General features: G+C 40.7%; 1 protein-coding gene across 1 annotated transcript in view; it reads right to left on the reverse strand.

Moving 5' to 3' along the window:
- Positions 1 to 9,968: 9,968 nt before the first annotated feature.
- The window catches only part of STX11 (syntaxin 11), a 34,821-nt gene continuing 31,152 nt past the window's right edge, over positions 9,969 to 13,637 (reverse strand). Inside the window, exon 2 of the mRNA XM_056126234.1 lies at positions 9,969 to 10,865. Within this exon, the coding sequence (XP_055982209.1) occupies positions 9,997 to 10,860 (864 nt within the window). The 5' untranslated portion in view covers positions 10,861 to 10,865 and the 3' untranslated portion in view covers positions 9,969 to 9,996. The remainder of the gene's footprint in view (positions 10,866 to 13,637) is intronic.

Raw genomic sequence — 13,637 nt, forward strand, 5'->3', positions numbered from 1 at the left:
GTTCCATAGGCTGAGATACAAGCAGAGAAATTGCCTGAACTGAGAACGTGTAAGTCTCTGAGAGCCAGCAAGCTCCTTTATAGGGAAAAAGACCCACAGCTCCGCTCAAAGTGAAGGGCTATGATTCGTCAAAAATTTCATTGCTTTCAGCAGACATTGCACGCTAGGCAGAGCTGCTATATTCCACTGATGCCATCAGTACCAAGGTTCCACAGCTGCTAGAGCTCCAGGCCACAAACTCCTGCCCTGAATCTGTCAGCAGAGGGAGAACCAGCATAGTGCAGAAGGCTAAGCCCTCCCGTATCCATGGAAATCCAGGCAAAACTGTCACAAGAATAAACTATCAACCAGTAAATGCTCAGCTGCTTAGAGAATGGCTCAGTAAATTTAGGGAATAGGTCTGGTCAGAAGATAAGAAACAGTGAAGAATTTCATAATCAGACTGTTCTTCCATGCTCAGGACTATGAGACAACGAAGTTTGGCACCCCATATGGCCCACTGAACTCTGTCAGGAGTCATTCCTGCGCACAGAGTCAGGAGTAAGCCCTAAGCCCACCCATTGTGGCCACCAAATAAAACAAAAAATTCCAAACAGAGAAACTAGATGTAAAAATCATGAGTGAAATAAAAACCTCTGTATAAAGTAAAAGAAACAGAATCAAACTTTTGGAGAAAACTGAAAGCGGAGAGTAGGTAAAGGGATATACCTAATAACCGTTCATCTCTATTGCAAACCAGAAAGCAAAGGTGTGTGTGTGTGTGTGTGTGTGTGTGTGTGTGTGTGTGTGTGAGAGAGAGAGAGAGAGACAGAGACAGAGACAGAGACAGAGACAGAGACAGAGACAGACAGACAGACAGACAGACAGACAGAGACAGAGAGAGAGTACCTGCCATAGAGCAGGATGGCACAAGAGGGAAATTGGGGACATTGGTGGTGGAAAATATACACTGGTGAAGGGATGGATGTTGGAACATTTATGACTGAAACCCAATCATGAACAGCTTTGTAACTATGTATCTCACTGTGATTCAATCAATAAATAAACTAAAAAAGAAAACTAAAAGTGAAATTGATGCTAAAATTCTAATAGTGATTCAAATGAAACTAAAAACAAAAATTTAGGAAGAATTAAGAAACCCTTTGAGAACTATCAAACGGTATTAATGAAGTTGCCAAAGGAGAATGAGTATCCCAAAATGTGAAAAAAAAAAAAAAGAGAGGGGACAAAGTATCTATTTGAAGAAATAATTGCTAAACTTTCCCAAATCTAAGGAAATATAGGAATTCAGAAAGTGCTTAAAATATCTTACTTCTGAAATGCAAAAAAATGCACCAAGACACATCATTGGTAAATTGTCAAAAGTTAGTGATTAAAGAAAATATTAAAAGCTTCCAGGAAAAAAGTACAAATAAAAAGGCACTAGATTGTGGTGAATATTATCAAATTTCTCAGTAAATGCTCTGAAAATTAGGAGTGGTATATTCACAATTCTAAAAGATAAAAAATTCTCATCAAAATCACTATTAATTATTTAAATAAAAGGAGAAAGAAACACTCTCAGAGATAAAGCAGAGCTAATGGAATCCACCAGACTGTCACATCAAGAAATGTTGAGAAGTCATCTTTTATGGTAAACAAACAATAGAACATAAAACACTGAGTGCAGTGATAAGTAGCAATACTTAGTAATATGGAAATCAGAAACGTTGAGACAACAGGACATCAAAGGGAAAGAAAAAAGGACAGAATTTATGTATCCTAAAGACAATGAGTTGAGGGGCCAGAGCAATAGTATAGCAGGTCAGATGTTTGCCTTGCATGTGGCGGACCCAGGATCAAGTCCTAGGCCCTTAGCCTGACAGGAGAGATCTCTGAAGCAGCTTCAGGTATAACCTTGAGCACTACTGGGTGTAGCCCCTCTGCCCCTGCCAAAAAATGATGATGGGTTGATTCTAGTACCAAAAAAGACTAACAGATAGATTAACTCAAATCTCATGATGATTGCAAAACAAGAATCTTAGAAGAAAAATGGAAGGAAATGAGAAAAATCACCAGCCAAAGAAAATACAGATGTAAACTCATGGGGAAAAAAAGCACTAATAACACAAAAACAACAGAAAACAAAAACTAGGGTAACAATTTTTAAGTTCCATGTGTCAATAATCACTATAATGAGTTTAACTCACCAATCAAAAAGACACAGAGTGACTTTATTTGTTTTTAAAATGCAGGATCTGGGCCAAGGAAATAAGTGGTAAATACAATGTTTTGTACAGAAAATACCTTACGATTGGTCCCTAACACCAGATGGCCCTCTAAACCACCTTACCTAAAGCACACTCAGGGGACCTGGTTGGTCCCTAAGAACCAATAGGCCCAAGCACCACACCTCGGGTCCAAGCATTGAATCATCAAGTCTACTATAGGCTGAGCATCACTGATTGTGGCCTCTATTTCAAAAAAGCAGGATCCATTTATATCATAGATATAAGAAATTTATATCAGATCAAAAGACAAACATAGGTTCTTAGTAAAAGACTGGAGTAAAGATTTTCAAGTCAGTAACATAAAAAGGCAGGAGCTGCTATATTGTCTAAAGAGCTCATGGTATAGGAACCACGGAGACAACTCAATGAGATGGGGGCATACTTTGCATACAAGAGGACCAGGTTCAATCCCTGGCGCTATATAATCCCTGGAGCACCACCAGGAACAACCTCTGAGCATTCAACCATGAGTAACTCAAGCACTTCTAGATGGAGTGCATGAATAACATCAAGCACTTCTAGATGGAGTTCATCCTACTCCCTGAACTCATGTATACATCTATGAAATGGAATAGTACTCAACACTTCAAAAGATGAAGTTGTGCTTTTCAACAGGGCATGATCAGAATTTGAAGTGATCGTGTGAAGCAAAATTAGGAAGTGTAAGACAACTACTGGATTTTTTTTTCTCTTATATGCAGTACATAAATAACCAAAAGCAAACAAGCTGTCAAAACACAACAAAAATAACCCTTCTACTGTGAAAACGTAGTCAAGCTGGGAAGAAGGTATAGAAGGTTCATTCAGATGATAGTGTGATGACATTGGAAACTGGATGGTGGATACAGTAGAACTCATGCATATGTCAAGGTGCAGGGCTATGGGACCAGAGCAATAGTACAGTAGGTAGGACACTTGTCTTGCATGCAGATGACACGGGTTTGATCCCTAGAACTTCATTTGGTCCCCTGTGCCCTTCCAGAGCATTGCTGGGTGTGGTCCAAAAAATAAACAAACAAAAGGTGTGGTGATATATTTCTAATACTTTAAATATCATAAACCCATGGCAAATGAATAAAATTATTTTTAATGTAAAAGAAAGTTTCATTCATATGCCCTTGCTTATGAAGGATTGAAGGTATAAGAAATCTCTAAAGACTACCAGGTATGAGAAGTTTCCAAACTTTCCATTCCTCTTACCACATCGAATTCAAGCCCAAACAAAATTATAACACAGGCGATAGTATGTGACTTCAACAAACTGTATATGCTGGGATACCCAGAGGTAGAGAAGAGGAAACTCCCAGTTTCTAGCTGTAACCAATGTTACAACTGACATTATCTATCAGTCAAGTGTTTGCTCCCAAACTCTGTTATGACAGGGGGGAAATTGAATTGTGTTAGTTCATAGGAAAGTCTCCTTTTTGGGATTTCTCAGCTTCGCTTTTCTAATTTTAGTCAACTTCAGTCATGTGCCACAATCCCACTCTATCTCCAGATGACTATTTTTTTCTTCTTTCTTCTTTTCTATTTCAAACCTCACATTCATTCACACCACCAGGTCATTCCTTCCCAACGAACAGCTATTTTGAAGTTCTTGTCTCCTATCAAGAAGGAAAGAATTGATCTTCACCATCTTCATCTGACCTCATCAGTGAGATATAATGCAATTTTTGCTAATAAAATGGTGGATTCCCTTTGGACATGAGAATTGATAATGGCCTGACCAGGGTGCTGGGTACAAACTGCTCCACTGCTGAGTTGCAGCATTAAAAGAAGATGCAGTTTCTTTCATTTCTCTGTTTTACTTTCTCCTGGGTAAGTGCAGGCTTTCACATCTTGCCAGTTGGTAATATTTCTTGTTTGACAGGTTTCTTCCATGCACCGGATGACAAAGTAAGGATGAGGATTATGAAGAGAAACCATATTACTTCATTTTGCCCTTTTAAGGGTGCACTAGTTCAGGGTAAAGCAGAGGACAGGGCCAAAGAATGGACTAGTTCTCAACATTCCTAGCACTAGAGAAATTCCTGTCTTTGTCACGCGGAAGCTGAATAATTTCTTTTTATCCAGGGGTGACATTCCTTGTATATCCCCCCCCAACTCCACCCACTTCTGGGGATTCTCTTCTCGACTGGGTCCAAAGTATGTATTGAAAGAATTTCAGCACCAGCTGCTGGCAGCTGGGAGGTACTCGGCTCAGGGCCAAGGGAGGGTAATTCTGCCAGATGGCTTTCAGCCTCCGGGGAGCTGGTACCTTCCAGCAAAGCACACACCTCAGAAAAAGGTTAGTTTGGGAACCTCCAATCTCCCCTTGGACTGCAAATCTTATAGGTGAAGAAGAGCTTTGCAGTTATTTCTTTGCATGGGACACACATAAGTGAGTGTGTTTTTGTTTTGAATAAACATTCTGGATCCCTAAGGAGTGGAGTAGGTATCTGGGGGCAGAAGGTTAGCAACATACTTGGAGGAATGGAATGAGGTATGCTAAGATATCCTCATGCAGCATAATTGCATTGAGTGAGGACCTTTTAGAGTTCAAGGTCAAAGCTACAACTGGAAATCTTCTTTTATGCATAGGGGAAAGGAATCTACTCATAAAAATACTGTGTAAAAATCATCCCATAGATGATGTGTTAGAGAGGAATAAATATATAGAACTGAAATATAAGCAGACACGTTATTCAAAAATATTATTTTAGTCCTCTTTTTATATGGCTAGAGAAATAAAAGGAGGGGATGCCTTATAGATAACAGTAAATTTTACGATTTCATTTCCAACTTGCACCTACTTTTAAAATAAGACACAAAGGCTCTTTCTCTGGACATGCTCTGACCCAACGCTTCAATTTCTGTGACTCAAACTTCCAGATTTTTCAGATTGATCATCCTTTCACATGATTTGCTTCTCCCCAAGAAGTTGTCTAATGCTAATTCCAGCTCTTTCCCCTAAACCCAACACATGGCTTATCCAGGATACTTATCCACACCGGGGTCCCATTCCCAGCACCGATACAAAGAGTGGAGAATCAATATCAGTCTGGAGAGGCAGATCTAGAATTGATTGGATGGAGAAAGGTTTATTTGAAAGGTATTTGAAATTCCGAGAGTGAAAGAAATAGCTGAAAGAGATTAGACAGAGAAGAGAAAGGGTCTTATTTGCAATGTCAGCCATGAAGGCTGGGAAGAAGGAGAGTTTGCAGAAGAGAATGAGAAGGAGTCAAAGGCAGGAAGAAAAAAAATGAAGCAGCAAGTCATATCAATGTTTTAATCATGTTCACTAATAATCAAGTCAAAATGCACATTCTCGTCATGTATCTTGGGTGAGGGGTGTTTCCTTTTCTCTTTCTCTTTTTTCCTTTTCTCTTTCTCTTTTTTTCCCCTTTTTGAGCTACATCCTCAAGTGTGGATACCCCAGGATCTGCAAGCAGATAAAAGGGGAAGATTACTTAAGACCGTTTCTTTAGGTAAGACATGAACACAGAAACACAAGAGTTGAAATATTTTCTATTTGAAAAAAATCTTTTTTTTTTATTAATTGATGTGGAATTTCCTCCTAGAAACTATTTTCTATTTCCCACAGTACCATTTCAATGAATTACAATGCTTTCTAATTCCATCAAAAGCAAGTACACTGTTACTCTTAATACGCTGAATCTTTTAAACCATCTTCTTGGTTACAAATTAGTGGAATGTTAGATGCAGTTGGAGATAACTTTATTGTATATTTAATTTTATTGTTGGGGTGTGTGTGAGAGAGAATATCTCCCTTTCTGTATTACTTCTCCAATCCTTGCATATTTGGAAGGGGAGTTTATTTATTTTTTATTTTATTTTTAAGCCACAACTGACAATGCTCAGGGCTTACTTCTAGCTCTGCACTCAGGAATCACACTTGACCATGCTCAAGAGGACCATATGAGGTGTCAGGGATCAAGCCCGGGTCAGCCATGTGCAAGGCAAGAACCCTGTCCACTGGAATATCACTCTGGCTCTGAATAAAAGTTTAAAAATGTAAGTGGGGTAGAATCTAAGATGGCAGAAAATTTCCATAATCTCCAAGATCACAGGTAACCTGAATGGCCTGTGATCTGAATGGCCTCTGGGGGGCTAGGGGGGAGTTGGTTTTTTTTTTTTTAAAACAAAACCCAAGCAAAACAAAGATTTTTAGCTATATATTATCTTTAGAGGTTTCCTATCAAGATGGCCTGAGAAACATTTGCATGCAACATTTAATTCATGTTTAACGATAAAGCATCGAAACTGTTTTTCAATAAATATAAAGCACCAGTACAAAAAGAACACTGTTCTCTTTTCCTTTTTTTTTTTTTTATCTTTAAGAGCAGTAAACTTCCTCCTGTGATGGCACAACTCCAACATTTTAAAATTATTGGTTAGCTTTTTTAAAGCTTCTCTTATTATGCTGGGTAACTGGCTGACACGTACCTTTCCAATTTCTGCTATTCTTGGGATCCGAAGGCCTGGCATGATGCTAATTGAAAGAAAGCACCGCATAAGCTAAAACATTTCTACCCTCATCCATTGTTCTTGGCGTCTGGTTGTATGAATTTGCTGCTTTGCCCCTCAAAATCTTCCTTCTGCCCAACATCATCCTTTGCCCCTTGGCAAGTAAGCATCCTGCAGAAGCAACTCTACAGCACCTCTGGGTGGCACTGGCGCACCTTTCCTGGGAAAAAGCTCTCCTCTCACCCATTACTTGGCAGTCAGCACCGGCAAGGGCTTTAGGGAAATAAGGCAGGATGTGGAGAAAGCCAAATGATCCTTGCCTTTAATCTATTGTAATCTGGCTCCACAACTGGACTCTTTCTAGGACTTTCTGACTCAGAGCTTGGGAAGAATCAGGGGAAAACCCTTGCCAAATTGAGCAGAACAGCTGCTTCCTGCCTAACTGTTTTCTGATGGAAGAGCTCATTTATTTTTCAGAATGTGTTTGGATATAAGAAGGCATAGAAATAAACCATTGTGACAACAGTTTTTTTTTATTATTATTGTATGGGGGAAAAAATATCCTAACAACAGGGTATCTGGATTTCTTTCATTTGTGTTAAAGGTTGTTCACACCAGAAAAAGCAGTGCTTTTCCCTTTCCAAACTTAGCCAACTTGTCAGTAACAGTCCAGGAGAAAGTTATATAATAAAAATAATAAACAAAGCATTTAACATACACTGGCACTAAGTGCTTTAGTATTGTTAGTCTTTCACTTTCACAACTCTAGGAGGTAGATTCTATTATTTCTAATTTACTCATAAGAAAAATGGTTTGGGGGCCACACCCAGCAGTACTCAAGAGTTATTCCTAGCTCTGCACCCAGGAATCACTCTTAGAAGTGCTAGGGGCAACCATATGGGATGTCAGGGATCGTACCTGGGTTGACTACATGACAGGCAGGCACCCTACCCACTGTACTATCACTCTGGCCCCTCACACGAAGAAACTGAGTCACAGCAAGGTTAATCCTGTGTCCTAGTTCTAAAGTTGGTGGGTGGCACAACCAGAGTAAATGATTCCTGAATTGTGCCAAAAGTCACTCTGCCACATAATACTCACTGAAAAACATGGAGAAAAATGCTTGCCTTTTCACAGTTTTCTCATCTCTTGGTATATCAAACCACAATTTTTAACTAATTCTCCCGTGTACGCAGAATTAAAGATTACACCAACTGAGATTTTGTTTACTTTTAGAAATAGTTCCAAGCACAGAAAATGCTTCCTGGGTTAAAACTAGTCGAATTCCTGACCCTTTGTGATCCATATTTATAATGTCTCTTCTGTATAAAAGCTATAGCAGTGGACTTGTTTGAAGACTTTTTTTTTTTTTTTTCAGAAAAAAGGCATTAGTTCAAAAGTGAGAAATCCCTAGAGTTAGCTGAGAAAGGCATGGGGAGAAATCTGAGAAGAGGGTGATGGGCCTTGGTTTCCACAATTCTCATATTTAACCATGAAATTAAAATTAGGTGCACAGCTAGATTTTCATGGTCATAAACAGGTTAGTCAGGGAATTCCAAGGAGTGCACATACTTGTCTTTGTATTCCTTTAAAAATTTCACTGTCTGAAGGACCTGAGAGTTATGACCGCTGAGTAAACTTAACCTGTTATTAAATAAAAAATATAAAAGGGTAAAAAAAAATGACTCCGAAGAAAGACAGGAAACATGGTGAATATAGGTAAGGGCATCACAAAGTTCACAGATGAAAACAAATCTCTAAAATCTGGTGATTTTACTGAACTATTGTAACTTAAAATCAAAAGCAAGACACTCCCAACTACTCTCTGAATTTTCATTTTCTTCCTCAATGCAGAGTTTGACCCAGATGCTGCAGTCTCAAGCAACAAGTAGAAAGCTTTAAAACAACAGTTGAAAAGGTCGACTAAGATACAGTCAAGACACAAAGAGAGGTCCGGAGGGATAGTGGGGAAGGTGTTCCCCTTCGCACAGCTGACCCAGGTTGGATTTCCAGGTACCATATATGACCCTCTGAGCATCATCTAGAGTGATCCCTGAGCACAGAACCAGGAGTAATCCCTGAGCACCACTGACTATTGGCCCCAAAACAAAACAAAAGGGCACAAAGAAATAAATGAAGATGTTTATGATGCATTTATTAAACAAACTTGGAAAATAGGACTAATTGAAATGGTTCCATTTCAGTGCATTAAAAGATGATCTGCTGTACAACAAAATATTGCAAGAATGTTATTTTATTATGCAATTCTGTTTGAATTTTCAGCTTCCTTTGACATCTGTCTTTGTCACCACAACCAATAAATAGTTGTTCAAAAAAAAATTTCAATTTGAGCTGCATTATGGAGAGGCAGATTGGACTGAAAAACTCAAAACACCAGTAAAAGTATTTCCCTTGACTCTTCTATACCATATTTACAGAAGTTAAACCAGTTGGTCATTATGTATATGTTAGTAAAAATTAGTATTTTATATTTATATAGGTATCTATAATTATCAAGTAGAAGATGAATTTTAAATTATTTTAATAACAATTCATGGAATGTGACTGAAACTTCCATTTGAGTGCTTGTTCAATACTCAGTGCTTTAAAATATCAGGGAGGGGAAAGCCAAAATAAATTTTGACGGGAGATATGAAAATTGAAAGAAATAAGGAAAAGTGCTGGCTGTGATTCGAGTAAGTCAGGGAGGTGAGCGGACAGGTGCAACCCAAATGAGATGAAGACTCAGAGACCAAAAAACGGCTCTTGCCCAAGGTCAGTTTCATTCGACCTTACACAGAACTAAGGCACGTCGGTGATAAGAGGAAATGAGGCTTTCACTGTGAGTTCATTTCATTCGCTCACGCAGAAATGACTGGCTCCTAGTAGAATTTTCTTTAGGAAATCTGCTTTGACCCTTTTGACCTGACGGCTAGCAACCAAGGCCGCTATTTAATTTGGCATTGGCGGATGGTGGGCCACGTGCGACACCAGAATTCCTCCAAAATTTCAGTGGCTCTCAGTTGGAAGAAACTTTTAGGATGAGGAGGGTTAGAATTCTTGGACCTCAGCGAGGAGGGCTGCGATTCTCGACCACAACGCTTCTTGGAGGCCGAGTTCCATCAGGGCTTAAGACACATTCATGGTACCCCGTACAGAAACAGCACCCCCCCATCCCTACCTCCCATCTTTCCTAACATGCCCCTATCTATCCCTTTCCTGTTTGGGGGATGCGCGGGTAGACCCCCGACGCCTCCAGCTAGTTGACACAGGGGCAGCAGAAGCAACAGATGGTCCGGCAAGGGTTCTTCTTCTTGTACTGCACGGCCTTGCGCACGTGCGCCTTGGCCTGGCCCGTGTAGTCCAGGGTCTTCTCCACGTTGAGCTCGATGACGTTGAGGGTGTCGGCCTGCTCCTCCACGAGCACGGCCATCTGCAGGAAGAGCTCGTGCACGTCGCGGATGCGACTCTCCAGGCGCACGAGCTCCCGGTGGCGGCTCTCGAGCTCGCTGAGCGCCGCGCGTGCGCCCTTGACGTCGGCCAGCAGGTTCTCGGAGAACACGTCCCACTTGCCCTGCTCGAACATGTCCTCGATCTGCTCCCCGGACACGTCCCGGCCCATGATCTCCAGCTGGCGCTGGATGCGGAGCTTGCAATTGTGGCGCTGCTTCATCTCGGCCTGGTTGTACTCGTGCATAGCGCGCTGGAAGGCGCGGGTGAGCGCGCTGTACTGCGCGCTGGCGATGCGCGCCACCGCCGAGTGCGCGCCGTGCTGGGCCTCGGCCGTCTCGCTCAGCGCCTTCATGGCCCGCAGCTTGCGGTGGATGCCCTCGCCGCGGGCCTTGATGTCCTTGGCGATGGAGTTGGTGTCCCGCTTGATGCTGCTCAGGCGCCGCATGGACGTGAGGAAGCGGACGTTCTGCTTGCCCAGGCGCTTCACGTCGGCCAGCAGCTGCTGGTTTTCCACCTGCAGTTCCTGGATGTCGCGGTACAGGGACTCCAGGAGGTGGTCGGTCTCGAACACGATGTCCTCGTGGGCCGAGTCGAAAGCATCGTCCTCGTCTGGATACTGCAGGTCATAGTGCCGGCTCAGCTCCAGGAGCTCGGGCAGCCGGTCCTTCATTTTGCCTGCCGGGACAGAGGGGGACTCGAGTTAATGAAATTCCTCCGGGGAGGGTCAGGCTTAACCTCAAGGCTTCAAACTTTTGCCTACAATACAGACCCCCCACCCCCACCCCCACCCCGCTGCAATTCTTTATTCCTGCAGGGAAGGAATCCTTAGCGAATGCGCCTCAAGTTTAGGGCATGCTGGGCTAAGGTGAATGACAGTCACGGCTGCAGCCGTATTTTTATAGCCTGCCGGATTCTGCAGTTCAATTTTTCAGACGTCAAAACGCAACCAGCAATTTTATGTTTTTTGAGCGCATTAGGAACCAGTCTCCTTTTTTTCCCCCCTGCCTTTGTGTTTTCCAGTAACCACAAATCAAAAGACACGGTGGTTGTGGTGGTGGTGGTGGTGGTGGTGATGTGTGTGTGGGGGGGGGGGGGGGGGAGGAGAGGGGCGGGAGGAGGAATGTAAAGAAAGAAAAGACAATGATAAAGATCGTAAAAATAAGGAAATTTACAAATTTACAAGGCTCCGGCGCTAACTGTGCATTAGCTGTTTTGTGTCTGTTACAGCACCGGGAGCTTCCTCACCTAGTACAGCATAACGGGTCTTCAAATCGCTTCCAGATACATCATGGTTTAAAAGCTTTTTCTTAAAATATTATAAAAAAGCAAACTGTGCTTGAAGCACAACAACAAGATAAAGGCCAAAATCTAAGTTAAAGAAGTATGAAATTTGAAAGTGGAAATTTCCTAGCCTGTCTGATTCATCTCACTAATGCAGAATTTGATCCTTTAATTTGAATTGAATTCTCAGGGCTTAAAACTTTTTTTTCTTTTCTTTTTGAGTGTGTGTGTGTGTGTGGGGACAATATATAATATTTTTATGTGAGAGATATTAAAAGTGACAGTTATATGGAAATTAAGTATGCAATAAGTTGCATATTTAATGTGCTTTGAATAAATAAGGGAAACAAGCATAAAAAGATCATGCATCTAGGTAGGAATTGTAGGCAGATGGAAAATTGGAATTAAAGATTTATAGTTTTTCTCAAGGTCTGGAACGTTAGTAAAGCTGCTTTAAAAAAATAATTTAACATGGAAAATTTCAACCCTACACAAGGCTAGTATAGACACACAAAAAATATAACACTCTCCTATTTATCCCTCACACAGCAGCACTATTTGCCTATTTTTAATGGCTTTTTGAAACACACTGGCAGCTCCAACAGAAATTCCATGTTTTTATAAGGGTGGTTCTGATCCTGTCTCTCCTCAGCAAGGCAAATTAATGTTCTCTCTGTCATATTTTTTTCCAATGAAATGAAAAACTTTCATTTTTATTGGCATGTATATATGTGAAACTAATGTACATTTTGCTCTTTATACACAAGCTGTTGAGCTAGAAAGGTTTTCTTTCTGCTATATAATTTTCAGAAAAGCAGAGGAAAACAGAGGCACTTAATGGCTACTCCATCTATCAGGGATCTTAATCTCAAATTAAAAGCTTTTCTCATGTTGAAGTAATTAATTTTATAGCAACCACTAATGGAATACTGACAAGCTGAATTTAGTGATAAATGGAAAACAGTGAAATATTAACTATGGCCTTTCATCTCCCTGATCATTATTTGCATAAATTAAGCAAAAGTTTTCTTCCATTATGGAGATTTTTAATACAAGTTATCCTGCTTAAAATGCCATTTCTGCTATCTGGTAACAAAAATCAATACTAGGTTTTGTACACATCGAGGAAGGTGATTTTCCTAAACGCAGGATCAAGAGGTAGGAAAAAAGTACCTTGTCTGTACAAAAACTAAGCCTTCCCTGGCCTGAATTCCCTACTATCCCATCATATCTTCACTTTCATTCAAAATTTAAAAACAAAACTTAGAGGAAAACAACAATGTAGGGCAGGTAAGGGATTAGCATGCTTAAAATAGTAAGATCGGATGTCCCCCCAGCCTCTGCCCCACCAAATTTGCTGAAGCAGAGACAATGACAAGGTAAGTCACGTGAGATTTACAGAGGCCAGAGAGGGAACAGAGGGTAGGGGGCTTGCATTGCATTGGCACAGCAGACCTAGATTTGACCTGGATCACCACATATATTCATCAAGTCCTGTCAGGAATTAAGCACAGAACCAGCAGTAAGCCCTGGTCACTGGCAGGTCTGGCCCAAGCTATCCCCTCCAAAAGTTTTATAAATGCTAGTGAAGGAGTTTGAAGGGGACCCTAAGATGGTGGTGGAGAAAATCAGCCAACACAGGTGGAAGATATGATGTTGGAACGTTGTATGCATGAAGCCCTATTATTAGCGGTACATAAATCACAGTGACTAAGGTACAATTTTGTGAAGAATATTTATAAATCCTAGAATCTGGGTACATTGTTGGTGTGAATGAAAATTGGGCACAACCACTATGGAGAGCCCTAAAGGAAAAGAAAAGAAAGAAAACCAAACAAACAAAAGAAAAAAAATCCTCTAGAAATTCCAGATAATCCAACAGTATGAGAACTAGATATTTATCCAACGCATATGGGGAAAAACTAATTTGAACAGATATTCAATCTCTTTGTTCAAACTGAATTATTCACAATAGCAAAACCATGAAATCAACCTGAATGCTAATCAATAGATAAGGAATCTGAGGTGTATATACTAAATGGAATATGACTGCCAGGAAAGATGAAATTGTTGCTTTTGGGACAAAATAATAAAACCTGAAGTGTTCTATGTGAAATAAAAAAAGGAAGTGAAAGGTAATTGCTGGATAGTTCTCTGATACATAGA

The sequence above is a fragment of the Sorex fumeus genome, unplaced genomic scaffold, assembly GCF_029834395.1.
Source record: "Sorex fumeus unplaced genomic scaffold, SorFum_2.1 ptg000061l, whole genome shotgun sequence".
Taxonomy (NCBI): Eukaryota; Metazoa; Chordata; class Mammalia; order Eulipotyphla; family Soricidae; genus Sorex; species Sorex fumeus.